At 35.2% G+C, this 26,089-nt stretch overlaps 1 protein-coding gene and 1 non-coding gene across 2 annotated transcripts in view; both read right to left on the bottom strand.

The window, feature by feature from the left end:
• Positions 1–26,089, bottom strand: part of PDE3B (phosphodiesterase 3B) — a 156,811-nt gene that overhangs the window by 28,014 nt on the left and 102,708 nt on the right. Inside the window, exons 2-5 of the mRNA XM_006905664.1 lie at positions 23,579–23,629; positions 15,676–15,924; positions 13,654–13,796; positions 7,600–7,706 (exon numbers count right to left, since the gene is read on the bottom strand). Coding sequence (XP_006905726.1) covers positions 7,600–7,706; positions 13,654–13,796; positions 15,676–15,924; positions 23,579–23,629 — 550 coding nt within the window. The remainder of the gene's footprint in view (positions 1–7,599; positions 7,707–13,653; positions 13,797–15,675; positions 15,925–23,578; positions 23,630–26,089) is intronic.
• On the bottom strand, positions 10,048–10,166 carry LOC112469647. The gene has a single exon (XR_003042716.1). It is a non-coding gene; the product is annotated as a 5S ribosomal RNA (ribosomal RNA).

Here is a 26,089-nt window from a genome sequence, read left to right as displayed (position 1 = left end):
AATGGAGAGAAAGATACCATCTCTGCAATTCAACAAACCTAGAGTCTAGGGGAGAATACAAACAAGTGCTAAGTGCTAAAATAAGAAAAATCAGAGTGCTTCAGAAATGCATCTCTAATCCTACTGATTTACTCAAGAAACCTTTGCTGAGTGCTTTGACCTAAGGCAATATGGGTATGTCTGAGACAGGCAGGCAGATTTAAAACTTTATTTAAAAATAACCAAGTAAAGTATGAATCAGAGAGGAAAGCAAATAACCGTTATTAAGTACCTATGATATTTTCAGGCACAGTGGTAAACACTTAGAGATATGTGTGGTTAATTTTATGTGTCAATTTGGTTAGGCTATGGTGCCCAGCTGTTTGATCAAACAGTAGTCTAGATGTTACTGTGAAGATATTTTTTGGATGTGATGAACATTTATATCAGACTGAATTACCCTCACTGTAGTTTGACCTCATCCAATCAGTTGAAAACCTTGAGAGAAAAAAGACTGAGGTCCTCCAAAGAGAAAGGAATTTTGCCTCCAGATTGCTTTGAGACTCCAGACTGCAAATTCAGCTCCTGCTAGAATTTCCAGGCTAGCAGCCTGCACTGAAAATCTCAGACCTGCCAGCCTTTTTTTTATCAATGCCTTAAATCCATCCCCCTACCCTCTTTCTCTCACTCTCTCTACATACATACATAGACACACACACAAACATCCTATTCTCTTTCTCTGGAGAACCCTGACCAATACAATGTGTTACTTAATCTTCACAATAACCCTTTGAGTTAAGTAGCATTTTTACTTTACATGTGAAGAGAAAAACTACAAAGAAAACTCCAGGAAACTTGATTTAGTTAACACAGTTAATACTGTGAGACCACGCTCTTTCCAGGGATGCCTCTGCTGTTCTATCAGATTGTTTAAATTAAAAAAATTTTTTAATTAAAAAAATTTAAAAAGAGAAATTTTATTTCTCTTTTGAAGTACTGAAATGCCAAATTGTCTTCCAAAGTGGCTGTAACGTTTTACTTCCCCAACAGCAATGTATGAGCGTTTCTACTTTGGAACATTTTAATCATCATTTGTCATCATCTGTCTTTATAATTAATTGCAGACATCATAGTAGGTATGAAGTCACAGTTCATTGTGGTTTTGATTTCCATTTCCCTAATGATTAATGATGCTGAGCATCTTTTCATGCAGTTATAGGCCATTTCTATTCTTCTTTGGAGAAATGTCTATTCTGATTTTCTGTCCATTTTTTTAATAAGGTCATTTGTCCTTTTATTATTATTTTTTTGTCTTTATTGAAATGGACAATTAGTTGCTTGTATTTACATTGTACAATTCGATGATTTTTTTTGTCAATTATAGTTGGCATACAATAACGTACCAGTTTCAATTGTATAGCACAATGATCAGAGATCTACGTAACTCACAGTGATCACCCCGCTAAATCTAGTACCCCTCTTCTCCCTTACATATTTATTACAACCTAGAATCTAGGGGAGAATACGAACAAGTGCCATCTTATTAACCATCTTCCCAGTGCTATACTCTACATCTCCATGTCTATTCTGCAACTATCCATTTGTACCTCTTAATCCCTTTGCCTTTTTTTTGGTCCCTCTCAAACCCCCTCCCACCTAGTATCCCTCTAAACATTCTCTGTATCTATGAGTTTATCTCTGCTTTTGTTGTTGTTGATTTTGTTCTTTAGTTTTCACATGTACATGAAATCATGATATCCGTCTTTCTCTATCCGATCCATTTCATTAAGCACAATATCCTCTAGGTCCATCAAGGCAGTATCTTTTTCCATCCCCTTCCTTTTAGTCTGTGTGTCTTTTAATCCTAAGTGAGTTTCTTGTAGGCAGCATACGTAGGGATCTTGTTCTCTTATACATTCAGCCACTCTATCTTTTGGTTGGAGCATTTAATTCTTTTCCATTTGAGGTACTTGTTGATAGGAATGTAGTCGTCACCATTCTTTCTTCCTGTTTTTGATACATGTTTTTCCTTCTTAAAGAAGTCCCTCCAATATTTGATGTAATACTGGCTTGGCGATGATAAATTCCTTTAGCTTATTTTTGTCTGAGAAGCTCTTTAACTGTCCTTCAACTCTAAATGGTAGCTTTGCTGGATAAATTATTCTTGGTTGTAGATCCTGGGTGCTTCATCGAGTCCAATATTTTGTGCCAAGCCCTTCTGTCCTACATAGTTTCTTTTGAGAAATCAGCTACCAGTCTTATGAGTGCTCCCTTGCAGGTAACTAACTGCTTTTCGCTTGCTGCATTTAAGATCTTAGTATTTAACCTTCGGCTTTTTAATTATGATGTGTCTTGGTATGAGCCTCTTGTTTTCCTTCAGGTACCTCTATGACATGAATATTTTTACCTTTAATAGTGTCCCATAGGTTCCTTAAATTATTATTATAGTCTTGGCTTCTTTTTTCTTGCCATTCTGATTGAGTGTCCTTGGCTTTCCCACCCTCTAGATAGGTCATTTGATCCTCTTCTTTATTCACTTTTTCCATTTAACTTTTCATCTCAGCTAATGTGTTCTTTATTTCAGACTGGTTCCCTTTTATACATTCCATTTCCATTTTTATGTTTTTTTATCTCTTTGCTGAGTTCTCACTGAATTCATCTATATTTCCCAAAAGTTCCTTGAGCATCTTTATAACTAGTGTTTTGAACTCTGTATCTGTTAGATTGCTTTACTCCATTATTCTGGATCTCTGTTCTGTTCTCTCATATGGTCTGTGCTTCCTTGTTTTCCTATTTTGGCTGCCTTTCTGTGTCTATTTCTATGTACTAAGCAAAGCTCTTAAGTCTCCCAGTCTTATTAGTGTGGCTTTGTGTGGTAGGTATCCAGTGGTACACCTGAGAGGGGTTCAGCTGCAGGTCAAATTTAGCTCCAGCCTGTGCCCCTTCGGGGCTACCTGTTAAGATTCAGCAAGCAATCCACAGATGCTATGCTTATAGTTGCCTCAAAAGGTCACACCAGAAACCAAGGCCAGCTGCCACCAGTGTGGGTCCAGACACTGCTCAGCAAGGGACACTTGAATAAGCAAGGACACACTTGGGTGGGGCCATGAGTTGGGGGAGGTGGAGTTTCAGGGACTCCTGGGCAGAGTGACCTCTCCTATCCAGTTTGATGACCTCTCGGCTATGGCAGCGGCACTGGGTCCACACACTGGGAGCAGGGAGAGCTCAAGAGAGAAACAATAGATACCTTCAGCACTTCTGTCCAGGAGAGATCCTTGCTTCCGGCCCTCACTCAGACAACTCAGTGTTCACCTATAAGTCCCTGGCGCCTCCCCAAGCAGCCAACCCTGAGCTGGTGCTCAGAATGAGCAAGTCCATCAGCGAGAAAGTCCACTTGTGGATGCGGCCCCTTTTAGAGGCATCTGCAGCTGCTTGCTGCCACTGTCTCCATCCCACTCAGCCGCTTGGGACCAGGCAGCCCCGCATCCTCACCCTGTCCTACCTTCTGCCATTGCAGGGTGATTTCTTAGATTTCTCCCTAGCTGTATGGCTTGTTCATCTAGATCCCAGGTGATTTTTCCTTGCTGTTTGCATCTTGTTTCTGTCACAACTTTGATTTGGTCGCCAGAGGGATGAACAGAGCCTCTATCATCTACGCCATTTTTTTCCCACCTACTTCTGTCCTTTTATTATTGAATTATAAAACATCTTTCTATGTTATGGATACAAGTCCACTGTCAAATAATGATTTGCAAATATTTTCTCCCACCCTGTGAATTGTCTTTACACTTTCTTTAGGTGTCTGTTGAAGTACAAATGTTTGTAATGCATTCCAATTAACAATTTTTTTCATTCATGAACTGTGCCTTTGGTGTCCTATCTAAAAATGCTTTACTTAATACCCAAAGTCACAAGGTTTTCTCCTACGTTTTCCCATACAAGACTTACATTTGAATCTGACGCGTTTGAGTTAATTTTTGAGTATGATGGCAGGTGGGGTTCCAAATTCATTCTTTTTCATGTGGATATCCAGTTATTTCCATGCCATTCTTTTCCCATTGAATTATCTTGACACTCTTGTTAAAAATCAATTGACCATGTAAGGGTTTATTTCTGGACTCTCAGTTCTATTCCAATAAGTTGGAATATCCTTATGCCAGTACCACAGTCTTGATTACCATAGTTTAGTAGTAAGTTTGAAAATTTGGAAGTGTTGAGTTCTCCAACTTTTTCTTCTTTTAAGGATTGTTTTAACTATTCTAGGTCTCCTGAATTTTCTATCAAGTTTAGAATCAGCCTGTCAAATTATTCAAAGCGGCCAGCTCAGATTTTGTTTTGGTAAGGCTTGTCCTAAATCTAGAACTGGGGAGTATTGCCACCTTAACAATATTGAGTCTTCTGATGCTTGAACATGGAATACTTTTCCATTTATTTAAATCTTCTTTACTTTTTTCAACACTGTTTTACAGTTTTCAGTGTATAGGTGTAGTCTTGTACTATTCTGTTAAATTTAATCCAAAGTATTTTCTTTTTTGATGTTAATTGTGAATGGAATTATTTTCTTAATTTCATTTTCGTATTTTTATTACAAGTATATAGACATACAATTGACTTTTGCATATAGATCTTGTATCGTGCCACACTGATGAACTTGTTATTGGTTGTAATAGGTGTCAATGGATTTCTTAGTATTTTATAATACATGATCATGTCATCTGCAAACGTAAGTTTTCTTCTTATATTCCTTTTTTCCCTAACTGCCTTGGCTAAAAATATCCAATCCAGTACTGAGTGGAAGTGGCAATTATTTTATAATTTTGTTTTATAATTTCTAGTTCATTATTTATATGATCTCTTTGGTGAGACGCTTTTGGCATACTCTTCTTAAATATTTTAGATATAGTTTCCTCTAGTTTTCAAACATATGTATAATGGTAGATTTAAAGTCATTTGCTAAGTACAAAATCCAATTTCTCCCTCAGGGAAATTTTTTGTTGGCTGGTTTTCCTTGTGTACGTGGAGAAAAAAATCTTGTTTCTTTGTATGTCTTATAATTTTTTGTTGAAAACTGCACATTTTAGATAATATACTATAACAGTTTTGGTACCAGACTGCTCCTACCCCTAAGGTCTGTTATGTTGCTGGTTTGGTTTTCTTATTTATGATTATGTGTTGAGTGACACTCTTGGATTCCTTATATAGATTGTTTTCTCAGGCGTGTAGCCACTAAATTCTCTTTTAAGTTACTAATTTATTTTTTAAGCTTGACTTCTTAGAAGTCACTCCTGGGTCAGTATATTTTAATGGTCAATCAATGATAAACCAGAAGATTTATTTAAATGTCTTGCCTATATGTTATCTGTAGATGGCAATCTGTTTGAAAAGATACACCTTAAAACTTCAGGCAGTTTACAAAGCAGCTTTTCACCTCCTGCTTATGCAGAGCCTCGAGGTCAGGTACAGCTGAGTGACTGGGGCCTTCTCCTTTCCTAGATCTTCCCTAGGCACAGACTTATTATACATGTGCTCAGCCTACTAGATCCCCAGTAATATATCAGAGCTTTCCAAATTCAAGTTCCCTGTGGTCATCTAGTATCTAGGATTTCCTTTTAAATTCCCAGTCAGCTCTTGTTTGTTCCAATTGAAATCATAGCCTTAAGCTGTCACAGTGTTGCCTGGCACAGGGTTTGGTTTTTTGCTTTTTGTTTTGGAGTGCTGAGCCCTGAGTCAAATCAAATATCTACAATGCCCTGAGAACAGAGATTTTCCAGGGAGCTGTAAATTTGGACAAAATGTTTATTGTATTCAGAATGTTGCCTTTAGCAGAGTTCCAAAAGAGGTCAGACCTCTCCAATGGCTGCAAAGCTACTGGTTTTTAGCTACAGTGCCACTGAGCTGGGGAAAGAGGGGATGGGAATAGCCCCCAATTAAAAGGTCGCACAGAACCCACTATGTTACTAAGAAGTTTCTCTTGTACAGATGACTTCTAGTTTGCTGTCTGGTTTTATTAATTTCCAGAATTACAAATGGTTGTTTGGTTTTTATTTTTGTTGTTTTAATATGAAAGCAAAATTTACCAAAATCCTCTCTCTGCCATTCTATAAATTGGTCTCTACATGTGATTTTAATCCCTGTGATGTACAGGGTAAAATAAGTTGTTATAAATAGGCCTTTAGTAATATAGTGGTGAGGTGTAGGGGGAGGAGAAGTCTTCTATAACTTATGATTTAGTCTCACTGTTAGTGAGCCTGTGCCTCTAGACTATGAACTTCACAAGTGTTTCTCAGTTTCTTTTTTGTTGTTGTTGTTGTTGTTTTTGCCTCCCTGCTGTGGTGGGAAAAGATGGCTAGAGCTGACTGGAGTTGGGTAATACCCCAGCAGTTTAGGCTCTGATTAACTAGCTTCTCCTAAGGGTAGGCCTTGTTAAGAAGAACAGAGTACTCGGATATATTTCAAAATGGTTCCTTTTCCCTTCCCCCTGACAGAAGCATTTTCTGATATTTACTTTGGAAATGTGGTTGAGCTCCTGGAGGTAAATCCCACAAAATTGTGGGGGCCCCTAGGACCAGGTTCCCCTGGAGTTTTCTGACTCTCCCACAGTTTGCTAATCACAGTGCAGGTTACCCTACCTCAGTGCTGATTGTCCCTGAGGTTTCCCTTTGTGAGTCTCTGCTCTAAGACATTTCTCCTGGTTATTTGCCTGTCTGTGTCTCTCATTTTGGCAGAGGTTTTCCCTGTGTTCTCACCCTTACTTCTCACAGATCCTAGAACAGTTGCTGATTTTCAGTCTGTTCAGCTTTTTACTCATTGTGAGGACAAAGTCGTGACTTCCAGTCTCCTTATGTCCAGAACCAGAAATCAAAAGTCTTGTTATTTATATATATTTCTCCTCTCTGTGTTTCAATTTGGATATTTTCTATTTCTCTGTCCTCAAGTTTTTATCCAAAAAGTTTTAAAACAAAATGGGTGAAGGGGGTCAAAAGGAACAAACTTCCAGTTATAAAACAAACCATGGGTATGTAATGTATAGCATGGTGATAATAGTTAATAATATTGCATTGCATACTTAAAAGCTGCTAAGATAAACCTTAAAAATTCTCATCACAAGAAAAAAAAATAACTATGGTGACAGATGTTAGACTGATTTTGGTGATCATTTTGCAATATATATAAAACATTATATTGTATACCTAAAACTAATATGTTATACATCAGTTTATACCTCAAATAAATAGACTTAGTAGGACATAGCTAGGGTTTTTCTACTCTCATATTAAGATTTTTCCTTCACAATTTCCATATTATAGAAAAATATCCTTTTGTAGGGATTTTTCCTTGTTCTGGATATGTGAATCTAGATTTGCAACTATTAAAGTTAAATAGTTCTATTTTTTTTTCCTTGAATCCCTAGTGCCTAACAAAGTTCCCAGCATGTAGATGTTCAAAAAATGTTTAGTGAATGAGTAAATGGCCAACTAATAGACAACCCAAATTGCTTAGTCATAACTTACAACACGCAAAATGGTATTCAAAATTAGCTATTAATGTATAAAGAAAAAGTCTGCATTACCATATACTTTGAGACCTCCCACATTTAAAGCATAAATAATGATTTCTTACCAGCTCTTCTTAGACCTATATGGTGAGTTAGCGACACAGAAGATGACCTTTGCTTCGGGACTGCCAGGAGATTTGAACTGAAAGGCCCATTTAGATAGCATCCTTGACTAAAAGGGAAAGATAACAGGGTTAAGAATTTTAAAATGGTGAGAAATTTCCTCATTTTTTTTCAATTCAGTTAGCAAATATTTGCTTATATATTCAGAGTTTAAATACCCATCTAATGCCTAAGGCCTAAAGCAGGAGTCAGCAAACTTTTTCTAAAGGACCAAATAATAAATACTTTTAGCTTTGCAGGTCATAAGGTCTTTGTTCCAACTACTGACTCTGCTGCTGTAGCACAAAAGTGGCCATAAACAATAATAAGGAAGTATAACTGTGTTTCAGTATAATTTTACAAAAACAGGTTGTGGACTACACTGGGTCCACAGTTTGTACAGTTTGCTGAGCTGTGGCCTAAAGTAGGTTATCAGTGTCACTTGGAGGGCTTCTTACGACATAGACTGTTAGTCCCATCCCCAGGGTTTCTGATTCTGTAAACCTGAGTTAGGGTCGGATTATCTGCATTTCTAACCAGTTCTCAGGTGATGCTGATATTGCTGAATCCAGGGACTTCGCTGAGAATCACTGGCCTAAAATATGTAGTGTTTCGCTATTTTCTGTTCCCTGTCTTCGTAAATATCGATTACCCATTAAGTCAGTCATTTATTATAATTGAAATACAGGTTTTAGGGCTCATATGAATAAATTAAATATAAAGTAGGCAATCATACCAATGTTATACATAAAATGAAGTTAAAGATTATATATCTGAAAACTTCTGGTCTAGTGCCATGCATATAGTAAGAACAACATAAATGAAACGTTCCCTTCCTTTATTAGGTATGCACTAACCTGTTTTCTTCTGTCAGTCAACTCCTGATTTGGGTACTTTGCCACAGACTCAAGGACAAACTTGGATTCTCTATTTTTCATTCAATATTTTTTAGTGTATACTAGGTTCTCAAGCTCTTCCCCAACTACATCTTTTCAGCACTTCCGCATCTCATTACTCAAGAGGACCTATTTTTCTGTGACCTAAAAAGTTTTTGTTCATGACTCTATAATAAGATTTGCCCATAGTGCATTATAATTTCACTGCTTACAGATTCTTTCCCCTTACTAATTTGTGAATTACTTTAGAGGCTATAAGATATATCTCTACATTCACAGTTGATAAAGCACAATGCCTGATAAAGGTGTTCAAGAGATGTTTGTGGAGTAAATCGATTATCTCTTTAGGTTCCTATTCTCGTTCTTCCAGAGAATAGATTTTTTTCTGTTTCTGAATTTTGAAGTAAATGGACACCTTTTCTTTTAACTCGTGCGTTGAGTCTCAACTTAGCCCTTTTTCTAGAAACCTAGTTTGTTCTGTACCCCAATGCGAGAAAAAAATTCTGTTGAATGAGAAGGCATGTAAAACCAATTGGCAACCCCTTGATTAAAACTTCCTTATTGGTATTAAAAAGTATAATAATATCACCCCTATTTTGAGTATTGATAGATCATCTATTGTTTTAGGTAGTATGCATACTTCATCTATTAGTCTATTTTACAAATAAGGAAACTGAGGCTTCAAGAGCTAAGTAATGTTTGCCAATCCACGCAGCTAAAATACAACTTCCAATTTCTTTGACTCTGAAGTGTATTCTTTTCCCACAAAACAATTCAACCTGTGTGTTTCTCCATCTGTAAAATTAGAGATTTAAAATAAAGGACTTCTGAGGCAATGTCTAGCCTTTAGATTCTTTTTTTTTTCCTCAAGCCAGCAGTAATAATGTCACAGAGGCAATGTGCAAATAATACCAGCCAATACACTCATCTCCCCACAAATTCTCATTCTTTGTATTTGAGTATTCTTTGCCTACCTGTGGAATGGGAGAGACTGGGAAAGAAGAGTAACAATACCATCTAAGGTAACAGTCAAACAGAAAAATCTGTGTACTCTACCAAAGTCTACTCCCTGGTCAATATCCAAAACAAAAATAGAGATTTTTTTCCATTTCGGCACTCCTCCAGTCTTCTATTAATTAAAGAGAATCATAACTCAGTTGTTTAAAATTGAGAGGTACAGGTCAAATTATAAGTTTTCAGTTCAGTTCCAAAATCATCTCAATAATTCCTGGCCTTGAACCAGATAAACATGCACCCCCATGAGACTACATAAAACAATACTGAAAAAAGTAGAGGACAAGACAGGCTAGGAGTCCCAATGATTACTAATAGAGAGTAGAAGGGTGATTCAAATCAGACTTAGGAATCAATATTCAAATCCTGATGCACGAACATTATAAGAGAGATCAAAAGTTAGGGTCACAGAGATAAGCTGTAAATTAAGAGTTGATTTCTAGACAATTAAGGCAAATTACCTTGACAAGGTTTGTATCACCTCATTAAAAATTTTTTTAACACCTACAGCACCTGGTCTTCCTAGGTGGTCTCTCATCCAAGTACTAACCAGGCCCGACCCTGCTTAGCTTCTGAGATCAGACGGGATCGGGCGTGTTCAGGGTGGCATGGCCGTAGACTCACCTCATTAATTTTGTTTTTGAAGCAGTTGTATAAACTTGTCGGCTATATATCTATATTTATAAAACTATTCTCTTAAGAAACTGAGTGGGATAATACCATTAGCCCTCTTGATCTCTGTAGTTCAAATAAGCTCCAGGCATTGGTACAGATCTTTAATAAATTATGAGAAGCTGATTCTCAAGTATATTATTTAGGGGACATACTCTTGCCAGGCAACAAGTTATTAGATTTAATTATAGAGCTGTTACGGAGATTAACGATGAATCAGAACAGGTTGAGAGTAAGTCTCTGTGGTGTAGAAGTAACTAACAGCTGATAGCCCACACAGTTTTGGGACACAGTTTGCCTGTTTGCCTAGGAAACTGTTCAAAGGGAGCAAGTAAGCAGTGAGCTCTGACTATGTGCTATATTTTGTCCATAGGGAGGGTCTGGTCCTAGCAGCTTGTCCAAGGACAGCCATCCTTTTAGCCATAAGTATAAACACTGGAATTGAAAGGTGAGTAATTCAAGTGTCAGCTTACCCAGAAAAACATTATTCAACCTTCCCTGCAACTCCCTGATCAGAGAAACTTCACCGTAGGTCTGAAACTTAAGCAGAAGGCAGGCAGTATCAACTGTCATAATCCAATGTGGACACCATGCCCCTGCAGGACACTTTTTAGCAGCTGTTCATCTTCAAAGATTTGTTTTAATGCAATCCCAAACTCTTCACAATGACCAAGCAAGCCTCAGAAGAGTAGTAATACCTTCTAACACAAGGTAGAAAGTAAAAGGTGCCACAAAACAGGCAAGAAAAGGTGTTGAGATTTGAGGTGAAACTGACTGTTTCCTTGGAGATCAAGGAAGGAGGATGCCAGGGTGTTACCCTTAATAGGTGGCATCTGAGCCACATATTTGAAGAAATGCAGAAATGAAGGTGAGAAGATCTATTCTGGGAACAACTAAAGGACACAGAAGTGGACAAATAGAAGCTTGGCTGGAGTTTCAGATAAATAGAGAAAGATGATGTTAGACAGGTATTTTGGTGTTGTAAAGTAATGGTCCTTTTAATTAAAATCTCAAGTTCTTTAAGACATGAACAGTGAAAAACTTAAGGGTTGGTAATACAGTGGCTGTTCAGGTAGGAATAGCTCTCCTTCCTTGTGATTTTCTTCCCTTAGATTCCCCATTAAAGTTTATGATGCTTCACTGTTTTTATCCAGGCAAAGCATGAAGAGAAGCAAAATTAAATTTCATATTACTCTTTATACAAATGAGGTAGGCTTGAAACTAGAATTCACCTTAAGCTCCAAATGGAGTTAAACTAAAAACAAAATTATCAGAAAGTAGACAAAGACAACAGTTTAGTGGTTACCAGAGGGGAAGGGGGAATAAGAAAAGGGTAAAAGGGGTCAAATATATGGTGACAGAAGGAAAGTGGTGAGCACACAATGCAATATACAAATGATGTATTACAGAACTGTACACTTGAAACCTACATAATTTTATTAATGTCGCTGCAATCAATAAAATAATTTTTTAAAATTATGAGAAAACTTCAACAAGGAAGAGTCTAACACAAATTATGTAACTGTTGTTTTCACCTAGAGAGCTTTCCAAATCATTTTTCTATTCTCTTTCTTTGCCAAACTGCTCATCTCTTTTAGTCAGTGTAATTTTTCTAAGTAAGGGTTCAGTTTTGTCGTGAAGGAATACCAGGGTTCCGAATCCCAGGCTAGGAATTTGGGTACTAGTCTACGGACATTGACAAAGATCATACGTTAAAAATCTATAACTATGTTGTCTAATATGGTTGCCATACATATCTATATGGCATTTGTGTATGGCTCTTTTTATTTTAATTAAAATTCAATTTAATTCAGTTCCTTAGTCATACTAGTAACCAACAGCCACATATAGCTAGGGTCTACCATACTGAACAGTATAGATATAAAATATTCTCATTATCACAACAATTTCTATTGGACAGCATGAATCTACAGACTCGAATTTCAAAAAGATAATAGTTGTAAATGATTCATATGTTCCCATCCTATGTTCAAAATACACTTAGAAATTGATTACTAATAAGCTCTAGCTTCTGCACACTACTTGTACCCTTATTTCTTTAAAGTAGATGTTACATAATACCACCTTGATTTCCCAAATTTCTAAATCTTTTATGAGGGATATGGTTTTGTTTTAATGAAAGTTAAGTAAATATATCACATCTGCCTACATATGCCTTTATATGCGCACTTCTCAGAGTTAAAAATTAGTCTTCTTTGGACCATATTTCTATTTAAATATCAATCAGGATAAAAATGACCTTAAGTCAATGTATCAAACATTTCTTTAATTGCAAATGTACTGCTGTTATATCAATGTGATAGGATTTAAAAAAATCATTTTCCTCAGTTTCTTAAACTCAATAATATTCCCAAGATGATGTTTCCACAGTTAAGAAATATCCATCATATTTTAAGTTCCTAATATCATTCACTTCCCCATGTCCAGCTTCCATAAAAAAAAGTAAAATAACTATCATGCTTAGAATCTAGTAAGCTTTGGACCAAAGCTCATTTTCCTGTACTGTACTCTTCATACGTCAATCCATTCCTGTTTTATAAGGAGTCTATCTATTTAAATGTATTATAGAAGATTCGAATCACAAAATAATCTGGAAAATTATAATTATCTGATTATATTTCATCTGTAAATGGTAACATAAATTTTAACAGATAAATAGCTATGGTCCAATCCTGCCACCTAGTGATTCAAATGTGTAACTACATAACTCAAGCTAAACAAAGTATAGCACATGCTCTGTAATAACAGAGTGGTTTAACAGGAAATATGCACTAATTTTAATTTTATTAATGTAGTTAGATAATCGACTAAATAGAAGCTTATAACTCACGCAAGAGATCACTCTCTTTCTTGGCTTTTAAAAGACAAAGTAGTGAATCTTTTGTTATCAGGGTAGGTAAATGAGTATATTTACATTCAAAAGATTTCAGCTCCTGCATTTTCCCAGTGTCCTTTTGTTGTAGTACCTGATGCTTTTCATAGATAACTAACATCTGAGATGAACCCTGATAATGTGTTTCTCCTTTCACAAGTCAGTAACTCTGCTGACTTACATTGGATATTATGCATGGGGCTGGTGACTGCTCCCATAATGGTTGCCTCTAGTTTAAAAGCTTTAAAAGCTTTCGTAGTACTCTGTCCTAAATTGATCCTGGCTTCCTTAAAACTGCCTCCCTGATGTATGTCCTCAAGGCCCAACATGCTTGATACTCAACATACCTCAATTTGGGGAAAACACATGTTAGCTTCTTTTTAAGAATCAGTTGCTCTATTATGCCATATTACTAGTCATGCCATCCTATATCTAAAATATCTCAACTGTTCCTTTCTGCTTCTAGAACTATTTCAAACTGTATACAAACAAAGTTGAATGTCTCAGATTCAGGTTTCTTTAAAAGGCTCTGGGGATTTTACCTTGAAATGCCAAATTCTTGGTGAGGCCTTCTGCCACTGTTGCGTTCCCACCTTGATGAAGAATGTTCAAGAGGTGGCAGACTTGAAGTTCCTGAGCTCCTCCTCAGCTGTGGAGTTGGTAAACTGCTCCTACTGTTCAGCCCCTATTGAAGAATTTAACAATGGTTAAAGTTGTCACCCTTTACTATGCTGTATATGTATTAAAGATGGCATGTAAAAATATCAATACGAAGTATATTTTTAACATGTATAGGAGGAACAACATTTTATTCTGAAAATATGTCAATTTTACTCTAAATTCCACATTCTATACTGTTGTTCTACTTAATCTTTCTCCTACTAAAAAATGATTTCTGAACTCCTTACATTATTAACATAATCCTTTCTGGCTATAATTTAGGTCATATAATTAATCGTTCTTGGCTCTTAACACATATATAAGACATTTATATTATCGGTTCAAACTCCCTTTCCTTACTAATTATTTTTTCATAAATGTTGTTCTTTCCTGAAGTAACATTAGGTTTCTCCTTTTCCAAAGCAGAGACAAATTAGGTACGAAATTCAAATAAGTTTAAAGAACACTAAGAAATACGGGTTACTTCCTGGTTCTTAGGTGACTTCTATCAGTGATTTCAGTACTAGAAATAAGCCAGATTAACTAGAATGTTCAGGAAATGAGGCGGTTAGGCATCCTGTTGAATATTATTCTTCAAAATGTTTCTAAAATGTACTAGTATACTTTTCCACACAGTAAATTAAATATAGTGACAACGATACTATCAATATGATTTAATGATTAAGATTTTTAAGAATTACTATTTGTAAAAATTATTCTAAACCTCCAATGTCAATGGAAAATACAAAGGAAGAGCATTATGTCAAGTGAAAAGTAACTCAAGAATATATTAGTTATTTTATTGATGAATTTGTTGCTTTCCCTTTTTGATGCTTGTGCTTAACCTCTTTCTCATAGGTAGAGACCTAAAAAAAATGCTATATAACTAAGTATCATTGTTAATTGGGTTTTGACTAATGCCAGTGCTACTCTAATTTCTTTTCAAAAATAAAAGCATCACATAACTACCTATGACCTAGATTTGTGATCAATAATTATCAAATTTTTGCCCTAATCAGGCATGTTTAATTTATCAACATTTCTATGCCCTAATGCTGAGAACAAAATTAAATTAACTGATGTTCAAAATCCCTCCAAAAAGTATATTTAATTTTTTCTAAGTTCTATATACACTATTATGAGTGAACAAAATGAACTGATTTCAATTTTATTGTCTCTTGATTAGTTTTTCTACTTGTAGAATAAAGTAGTTCAACTAAAATAATCTCCAAAATGTTTCTAAAGTTTTATGATTTTAGCAATCGGTAAATTTGATATCGATAGTCAAATAAAACAATTAAAAGCACTCTGGACAACCATAATGTATGCCTACTTAGAACAATATTATTTCTAAAGGAAATCCTATTTTGAAGCAGTAATATTTAAAAAGAAATTAATCCTATATCTAATGACAGAAAAAGCAGTGCCTATTGGCCTATAGCAATCTCTAGAGAGTAAAGAGGGAAAAAAAATAGAGAATTTTTTAAAATGTGAAAATCAATTTAAAATACATAATGAACATTATAATGATCATTTCTTCTTGGTTCAACAAGAACAATTCCTGGATTCTAAAAAAAAATAAAATAACTGACATGATTTGACTACTAATTTGTTGTACAGCCTAGAATTAAATTTGCTTATTGTTCTCTACTTCTTAAAAACAAAAACAACAACAATAAATAGTTGTTACTGATGCAGTTATAACTGCTAATTATAGCAACGTTACTTAGGATAAAAAGTGAATACTCGTTTCGAATGATCTGAGATTATAACAACCTCTAAAGCCCCAAGCAGCTCAAATTCCTTGAAAAAGAAATTCTAGTTTATTCAAGATTTAAAAGAGCAGTTTAGATTTGAAAATATCAAATGCGATAAATAGGGCTGGCTGATGACTGTATTTTGACCTTGAGAAATTTTCGATCTCCTCTCTCCGCTGGGTCCTCTACTTCAGAGCAGGGGTAAAATCCAGGAAACGGTGTGAGAGGATTTATCTTTGGCCTACAGGAACCTGAGAAAGCACCCATCAAGCTACTGATACTCCGCAGGGAAGAAACCACTTGTGGTGGAAGGGTGGGATCAATCAGAAGATCTGACACCATATTGCGAGCCTCATTTAGCACTGAAAGATCAACTCCACTTCCACCTCCAGAATTCTAGAAAAGGAAAAAAACAGTAAAATGATATTTGTTAGAAAATCCAACATTTAAGAAAAACTTACTCGATTTTAAATCAAGATCTATCTAACAATATCTAAGTAATTTAATCCTATTAAATATTGTCATTTATTTGGCTATGACAAGTGATATAACCATATGGTATCATTCTTACTTTTGATGAAATATGTAGCAAATAGTGTGAATTTTACTTTTTTCTATATTTTTCATTAGCTTATCTCATATTTAACAGTAATAACTGAATTTATAACTAGCATAAAACTAAATTTGCATTTTATTTCAAAGTTTATATATAATTTGGACATTTTATTTATTGATGATTTCTTTTCCTTTTTGTTAAAAATATACAGCATTTCTTTCATTTACTTTACTCACTTAAGAGGCGTCTAACATAGTGACAAGGCTTTGTTGCAAAGATAGGAGTCTGAAATCTAGATTTTAACCTTAACTGTGTGACTTTGAGCAAGTCATTTAACATCTGAACTTTTTAGTTTCTTCACTGTAAAATGGGGATAACACTAATCTACCTCATTAAGGGCTGATGTGAGAATTAAATACATGTAAAGCACATAAAGCAATGTATGGCGCATATATTTACAGTACAATCAGTATTATGGAAAATTAGGAGCTAAAAATACAGACAAAATTATATCAGGGTTCAAAGGAAACAGCTGTAACTTTGAACTGATGGTTAACGAAAACAGCATAGAAAGAACAGCGTCAGGGCTGGGCCCCCTAAAATGGGTAGAAAATATATTTTTAAATTTTTAAATAAATGTCATTAATGTATATATATATGACTTTTACTTTTCAAAAATACATAGATATTATGTTCAACTGAATTACCCATAGAAATAAGTGCAAAAAAAATCAGTGAATTAAATGTTACTTTTGTTTTTCTGTACTTTGAACTTACATTTGTGTTTGGAATTCATGATTATTCAAAGTATTTAATGATTTCACCATGAAACTGTTTAAGTATCCTCAATAGATACATTTGAGAATTAAATCAACAACACATTTTGGAATTAAAATGTTATGAAAGTTAGACCAATAATTAGCTAAGTAAGTCTTTGCTCTTTGTAGAATTCTTTTTTCTTTTACTTGTGAAGTATTATTTTGTATTAGTTTTTATTTTTAAACATTCTCCATTATTGGGACATAGCCCAGCTATTTCTAGTCTTTATAAACATACCTCTCTCTATATCACTATAGATAATTAAGCATACTTCTGGCAAATAGCTTCCAATAATTTCAATTGCTGAGCCAAAGTAAATGAACATGTTAAAATTTGATCATTACTATAAAACTGCCCTTACATATATTGGTCAAATCTATACTTCATGAATTATCCATAATAGTATCTATTTTTCTTCACCCAAATGAGAAATCTGCTGTTACTAACTCAAGTTTACAGGAACACCAACTCAGGTGTTCCTCTAAAAGTAATGTGTCATTTCTCTCTGGCTACTTTCAAGATATTTTCTTTTAGTTTTCAAAAGTTTAATTATGACATGTCTTGTAGTAAATTTTTTGAGAGGTTAATCCTATTCAATACTCGCTTAGCTTCTTGTATTTGTAGAGTTACATCTTTTGCAAAATTTGGGAAGTTTTCAGCCATTATTTCTTCAAATACTCTTAAACCCACTCTTTTTCTCCCCTCCTCATTCGTCAGTAATACGAATGTTGGATCTTTTATTATTGTCACTCAGGTTCCTATGGCTCTACTCATTTTGTTTCCATCTGTTTTCCCTGTGTTGTTTAAACTGAGTAAATTCTATTGCTCTATCCTCAAGTTTACAGATACTATCCTCTGTAAACTCTATTTTACCACTTAGCCTATTCAGCAAGTTTTTAATTTTTATTATTATATTTTTCAGTTCTATAATTTCCATTTCTCTTTTATAACTAATATTTCTTTTCTGAGATGTTCTATTTTGTTAATTTGTTTCAATAGCATTTGTAATTGCTTGTTAGAATATTTTTATGATGGCTGCCTTTAAATTTCAATGTCAGATAATTCCAAATGTGATTCATCTTGGTAAGCATTGGTTCTCTTTTCTCATTCAAGTTCTGATTTTGCCAGTTCTTGGTATGACAGGTGATTTTTTATTTTATCATCAACATTTATGCTAGAAGATTCTGGATACTATTTAAATCTTTTATATTAGGAGGTAGTCCTTTTGTTTAGATTTAGCCACCCGGGTTTTGGTCTACTTTTTCAGGCTGTCGTTCTAATAACAATTTAATTTTCAGGGCATTCACAGTGATATTTCAGTTTGCTTAATTTTTTTCTAGTGCCACCATGTTCCCAGTAGTCCCTGCTGGTGACTCTGCTGGGGAGTTGGGGTGGAGGGAGAGGGGCAGCTTCTTTAGGATGGGCCACTTGGGACCTCAAGGTGGAAGAAGGGAAAACTTTCTAGGTTAAAAATCTGTTGTGGTGGTATCCTCTATGCTGTCTCCCCCACCAGCCACCCAGTGTCTGTCACTGGGAAAGGGGTCTCATGCCCAGTAGGGAATGAGAATACAGTCATGCACATCACAATGACATTTCAAACAATGAAAACCCGCATATATGACAGTGATATACAATATATATTGCCTAGATGTATATATACCATCTAGATTTGGGTAAGTTCACTCTATGATTTTTGCACAACGACAAAATCACCTAATACATTTTTCAGAACATATCCCCATTATTAAGTGGTGCATAACTGTACCTCCCTTAGCCACTTATTGTCAGTGAAGTTCCTGATCGAGTCCTCCTTGCTGGAGCCACCAGACTCGCTTGGTATTGTCAGCAAGACTCTCATTCAATATCAGGGAATAAACAAGACTACCTGAGCCACATCCTGTTCTTAAGTTGAGAGTTAGGGCTTAGGTCACCTTTGCTGTTGGGTGGGGGTTGTAAGAAACCCTGTCACTATTCTGTTCCTCCATTACTGGGGTCCCTAGCTAGTCCACCCTCCTCTTTCCGATTTTCAGAATTCTCCTTCGGTTGCCTCATACATTATTTCCAGAGTTGTACTTAACAGAGGGAAGCAGGGAGGATTAAGTCTGATACATTAGAGCACATAAAACAATGTATAATACATATAGGTAACATGCAATAAATATTACTATTATTGTTATGGAAAGTGATGAGATAGAGTTAAAATGGTATCAGTTCAAAGGAGATATAGATGACTAATCTGAATGGTTAACAGAAACTTTATGGAAGGGCTTAGCATTTGAGCTGAGCATTTGGTAGGATTTCATATATAAAGACTGAGGGAAATGATATTTTACAATAAAACTAAACAAAAATGTACTTGGGAGCTCATTTTTCAAGAAATATGAGTAAAGGTACAAAAGCGATAAAATAGTGTATAGGGAACATAACATTATTGAAGTATAGCCTATATAAAAATAAGAGCAGTGGAAAATAAGGTTAGAGAAGCATGTTGGAACCAAATTTTTGAGAACACTGAATTCCAGACTAAGGAATATGGGCAATGGAGAATTGTGGATTTTGAGCAGGTTAAAGAGAAAGAATTAAGCAAGGAAAGAGAAAAGGAAGTGATGGAAGGCATTGAAATTTTAGCGATAAGAAGGCAATGTTTAAGATCTGACAGAGGTGTGGGAAAAGCATATTCCAGGCAGAGACTAGTGAGTGTGAAAACCCAAAGGCAGAAGCCAAGAGTTTGGCGTGTTTGAGAAATAAAAAGGATGCCACTGTAGCTGGAGCAGAGTAAATAATGGAGGGAGTACTGGAAGGTGAGGTCAGAGAAGTGAGAGCAAAGTAAGGGACCATATCATGTAAGATCTTAGGTCCGCTACAAGAACTTCAGCTTTTATTTCAGGTGAGATAGGAGAGTAGCGAGCAGAGAATGACATCATCTGACTTATGTTACATCAGATAAAACACTCTATTGAAAAGCTGAACTTAAAGTCCTATTTCTCATTGGCTTATATTTGGCAAATCTTTGTTTTTGTATAGAGAGCTAAGAGTAATTGAAGAAGAGGAAGAGGAGAAAGAGGAAGAGGTGGCAGCTGTATTGTCCATCATCTGCACATGTTAAAATATTTACTATCTGGCTCTTAAAAGAAAAAAAAATTGCTAAATCCTGTGTTGTACTATAATTTCAGAGATGCTTCATTATTATTGAAATTCGTATTGTCATATTTTTATTAAGTTATACAAGGTACTACACACATTATTATAATCAACCCTCTGAGGGAACTGATATTATTCCTCATTTATAAATGAGGAAATAGGTTCAGACTGACTTAAGAGGCTTGCCTACTTTTTCATCTAGGAGGGACTAGTTTGTATCAGACCAACTCTTATGCCTAAAACAACTAGTCTACAAAAGCTAAAATAAAATACAAATCACATCCATTTCAAGGCATCAGAGCACAGTCAGGCAGCCAGGGTTTGAAAGAACAAGAGCCCAGATTTAAGAGAAAAGACTGAAATTAATCCAAGATGGTGTGCTGTGCTACTTTTTCCCTCGGGGAATATCCTGTTGATTTATAACTGGCCAGGGCGGAAAGGATGAGAAGCGGAGAAGTTAAGAGGCTAGGAGACCACACTGGAGCTTAGAGTTATCAAGTCAGGGAGAGCTTTAAAGGCCAAGTGAGCTTGAATTCAGGGCAGCTTTACCCATGAAAGGATCTGCCAATTTGTAAACAGTGGCCAAGAGATGGAGAAGCCACGCAAAAAATCTTCAAAAAGATTTCTATTTTGAAAGTAAAACAGAGCTTTTAGGAGTCTTAATGCTGGAAAGGAAAAAAAATGGGTTCCTAAAAAAACACCACTATCCAAACTGTTACAAGAGATAGAAAATCTGAAGAGACTTAAAACTATTAAGGAAACTGAATCCATAATTTAAAATTTGTTCATAAAAAGAGCTCCCAACTCAAATGGCTTCACCAGAGCGTTCTTCCAAACATTAAAGAAAGGAATGACGCCCATCTTACCAAACTTCTCTAAACAGAAAAAAAAAGCTAAATATCCCACCTTATTTTATGAGGCCAGTATAACCTTTATACCAAAAACATTCCAAAGACATTACGAAAAACAGAATTATAGGCTACCACTCTCCGATAATATTTTGTTTATCAAAGAGTTGGCCCATAATTCTTGTTTTTATATTAACAAATAACATCCAGAGATATGTATTTTTAAAAGAAAATATATCTTGATCAAATTTGCTTTATTCTGGGAATGCACAGATGGTTTAACACAGACACAAACATTAAACAATATAATTCACATTAATAAATGGATAAATGGGGAAAAATTCAGGGATCACCTCAATAGATGCAGAAAAGGCATATCATAAAAATTCTACACTGATACATCACTTAAAAAATGCCTTAGTAAACTAGATTAGAATGAAACTTCCTTCACCTGATAAAGTGCATATACAGAAAACAGTGATATTTTCATCAAAAAACATGATAAGCCACAGACTGGGAGAACATATATATATATTTATTTATTTCCCACATCCAAAATTAATAAAGAACGCCGATTGATTGCTAAGTAAAAGGTAGATAATCAGTAGAAAAATGGTCAAAAGACCGGACCAGAGGATATCTGGGTAGTCAGTTAACATATGAAAAGATCATCAACCTCATGAGTTATTGGTGAAATACAAATATTAAAACCACAATGAGATACTTTTCCAGAGCTACTAAAATGATTTAAAGCACAGTACGAAGTACTGGCAAGGATGTGGAGCAGTTAAAACTCATACTGCTGATGGCTGGGCAAAAATTGATACAACTTCTTTAGAAAAATTATCTGGCACTGTCTATTAAAACTAAACATATGTGTGCATATCCTATGACCCAACAATCCACTCTAATATACATACCCAACAAAAGGCATCAAGAATGTTCCAGCAGCACTAACTGCAATAGCCAAAAAACTGAAAATAAAACTAATGTCCAGGTACTGCAAAACGGATGAATAAACTGTAGTATATTCATTTAATGAAGTATGAAATAGAATAAAAATGAATGAATTACTTCTGTGTGCAGTAATAGATGCAATTTTTTAAAAAGATGCAATTTTTAAAAAAGCAAAATAAGAAAAATATATGATTTCATTTACATAAAAATCAAAGACAAGAAAAACTAAGTTGTGATGACAGAAATCAGGAATAAGAAAACACACAGAAGTTGATGACTAGGAGAAAAGGAAAAGGGAGATTTGGGGTACTGAATTCTTCATCTATAATAAGATGGTCACACGTATATATTCATTTTGAGAAAATTCACCAAGTTGTACACTTATCACTTGTGCACTTTTATATATGAATGCCACACTTCTCTTTTCTTTTAAAAGAATTATTAGTAAGAGAAAGAGGGTAGTAGGATTGAGAAGCGGGGTGGGACAGAGGTGTCTGATATCACATACCACCAGTGTGTCTGATAACAAGCCCATGCTCTGAACCATTACTGCTTATTTATCTTTAGATTTTACCAGTAATTTTAGATACTCAAAAAACTGAGGATCTTGATTTCATCTGACTGAAATAATTATATTATTGTCTCACCAAAGCCCAGGGAATATTTTATTCTTAAGGACTGTAGTGGTTATTCCATTTATACATTAAAAGCCAACCATTCAAAGGGATAGTCATTTTTTTCAAAAACTGGTGTTCGGACAACTGGGGGGAAAAAAAACCCCAGTAACTCTAATAAATAGGGGTAACGTTTTTGTAAACAAAAATGAGATTTAATATTTATGAATGTTTATATGTTAGTGTATAAACCATCAGGTTTCAAATCAGCATATTAAACAATTTTTGTAGAACAGAATATACAAACACATTTCAATACAATGAGAAAGTGAAAAAAGATTTGTAAAGATATGCATCAAAAGTTAACATAATTAACATAAGTATTGCTTGATGTTTAGGAGTGATTTCTCTTTTTTCTCCTATACCTCTATTTTCAGTTCTTCTGATATGAACATGTTACTTAAGTGGTTTTTAAAAATCTTCAAAAAGTACATATTATATGATTCTATTGATACGTCGTTCATAAATAAGCAAAACTAATTGCTTGAAGAAAGGAGGAGAGATTATCTTTGGGGATATAAATAATATCAAGAATGGTGCATAAATGAGGCTTCTGGGATGCTGGTAATGTGTTATGTCTTGAGATGAGTTACTAGTTGTTACCTGGGATGTTTAGTTTATGAAAATCCATTGAGCTGTGCACTTTTCTGTACACATACAATTCAATAAGAAGTTTATCAAAACTAAGTACAGTGTTTTTGCTTCTCTCAATAAAATATTTTACCTGTTGCCTTGCTTTTTCTCATACATGGCCTTTAATATATTTTTTTTCTTGTGTGGATCAGTTGCCCACTATCGGGTTGGGGGCGGGGGGAGTTCATCCTTAATATGGAATTATTAGTTTATTCTGAGCCCAAATTGTATTAGCAACATTAAAAATGAACTATATATATTTGGTCTCTCATCATTTTCTTCTTCCCTTACAATTAAATGTTTTGTTCTTTTAATCTACCTAAATGAAAGTTCTGGTTATTTTCAGGTAAAGAAAACCTTATATCATAGCAATCTTATGAATTAACTTTAATTTAAATGTCAAAATGATATCACATAGTTACCTGATAATGAGGTTTATACCATTGCTTTAAGTCCCAATCCCAAAGAATCATCTGAAAAATAAAATAAAAATCACTTCGTTACAAAGCAGAAATAAACGAATATATGTAAAGACAAAAAGCATCTCAATTACAGATACCTAAAATAACTTAAAGTTTGAAGAGAGGAATTGGCAAGGTAGGAATAAAAATGATCTCTAGACGGAATATTTTATTAATTATTCAATCCGATTGAGAAATCAAAAGAAAAGCCAGAATAAAATCACTAAAATAAGTTATATTAACCTTCAAAATATCTATTGCCACAAAAAGAAAAACATAAATCCAAAATCATATCCAGTCAACCAGAAATACCAAAAAAAATTAGAAATCATCAGACACTCTTCTTCCCTCCCCACCCTCTCCAAATGATCATTTATTATTTTAAAGCAGTATCAATGGGTGGTGCTATTTCCTTACCAATAAAGTTCTTTTGTCAAAAGCAGTTTTAAAAGCTTGTTCTTGCAGTTAGATTAAGTAAAAGGAATACAGCAAAACAAGCAACACAGAACCCTTTTGATATGCAGATAATTAGTGAAGATTTTCCTGTTTGTCTCCTTTATACACTGGTAACTTAGTCCCAGACTAGATTTTTCTTGCCCCTTTCTTCCTAGCAGGCTTTGTAAGCCACACAAGGTTTCTGTGGCATAAACTTTGTGTTTTGTTTTTGCTTTACAACCCTTTCAAATGCAACAAACAAACATTCTTAGTTCTAGGGCCATGCAAAAACAAACTGCTGGTAGGATTTGGTCGGTGGGCGGCTATAGCTTGCTGTGCCCTATTTTAGATAATATATCCACATTTAATCACTCAAAAAATTGTCAGTTGTCTTTATTACCACCTCCTTGTCAACATCCTTGCAGAAGGTCATCTCTTGCCAGTGAAGAGAAACCTGTTCTTTCCCAAAGAAATCCAGACATAGTCTAACCACTTACAAAATTCTTAGACAAATACTCACAAAATGTCTATGGTATAATCACATGCAAAGTACATCATATATATCAGTAGACTCGTTAAATTTATGCAGTATTTTAAATGGCCCTAAGTGTCACCCTGATATAATTATTTCTGGTTGTGACTTAATCAACATACTTTCTATATTCTAGTGACATTAATTAATGTAGTTTAAGATTTGATAACTTCCTAAAAACACTTACAATATGATTAATATAACCAAAAATCTCTAAGTTTCTTTTACACAGCAGCTCATTCCTACTTGCAGTCACTTTCTCTAGGGTCAAAAATACATTTACCAAAAAGGAACAGGTTTTGGTCTGAAATCCCCTGCATATGAGGAACTGAAAACGTACAGTGAAAGCCACAAAATGCTGGTAGACTGCCTTCTGCGTAAAAGACAGTTTAAGGTATGGAAATACATTTTTGAAGGAATTAGAGGAAAGCAATTTGTCATAAACTAAGGATGGTTATTTCTGAATAAGAGACAAACGAAGAGGAACTAGGAAAGTTATAGAAGGTTCGTAGAAAAGGAATACTGAGGAAGGACATCGTGTGTGGTTAAGCTGGGTAAGACTGACAAATCTAAGTAAGTGAATTTTTAAAACATCAAAAGTAAACTAGTGCAAAATTAGAGGTTGGTTTTCTCTTTAAAAAGACTATTAGTCTGTTGCCAATATTATGAAAAAAGTTCTATACTCTTTATGATCATGGGAAACTCTATGTCTAACTCAGTCTCCCAGTGTGGCCGCCTGGGATGCGTCTTACAAAACTGGGCCACTTTTAGCTGTGGACCAATGAAGAAAAAGAATGGTTTTCCTTTCTAATGTGGCATGGCCACAATATGCTCCAGAGTCAGGAGAATATTGGCCAGAGGACGCAACCTCAAAATGCCGTACCATCTTGCAATTCGAGTTCTGTGAAAAAGAGGAAATCCCCTATATACAAGCATTTATGCTTTTGTGTCAGAAAGCCCATTCAAATGAAATGTCAAATTATGGTACACCGGGCTGGAAAACTGGGCAAGTTAGTCTTACTCGAATCCCAGGAGAAGAAAGGTGACTTGTTATTACTCCAGCTTGATGCTTCAGCAGCAGCAGCCACTCTGTGCCCCTATAGCAGTAACGCAGCCGCACCCCCTGCCCTACTATCTCCAGCTGGAGACTGGGCTCTGCCAAGACTCAGGAATGGTCTCCCCCTCTCAGTTCCAGCAGGGTACCAAATTTGGTCAGGAGTCAATTCCAATTAAGGCAGATGTCAATTGGAGGAATTGATGCTAACAAACAACTGGCGTGAATGGTTTGGATGTATGCATCCTTGAGAACTTCTGACCTCTTTAACCGGAAAAAGAATACGCCCGCCAACAGGATGATCCTAGAATGATGGAAAGTCTCTTTTCCTCCATTTTTGCCACACATAACCTGACTTGGGCAGATATCCAACATCTATTGAACACCTTGCTTACTGTCGAAGAATGGTGGGTTAGCTTTCTAAGGCAAGGGAAGAAGCTAGTTGCCCGCA

The sequence above is a fragment of the Pteropus alecto genome, unplaced genomic scaffold (assembly GCF_000325575.1).
Source record: "Pteropus alecto unplaced genomic scaffold, ASM32557v1 scaffold461, whole genome shotgun sequence".
NCBI classification, from domain to species: Eukaryota; Metazoa; Chordata; class Mammalia; order Chiroptera; family Pteropodidae; genus Pteropus; species Pteropus alecto.
The sequence above is the reverse complement of the archived record's forward strand: the minus strand, read 5'-3'. Positions and strand labels throughout refer to the sequence as shown.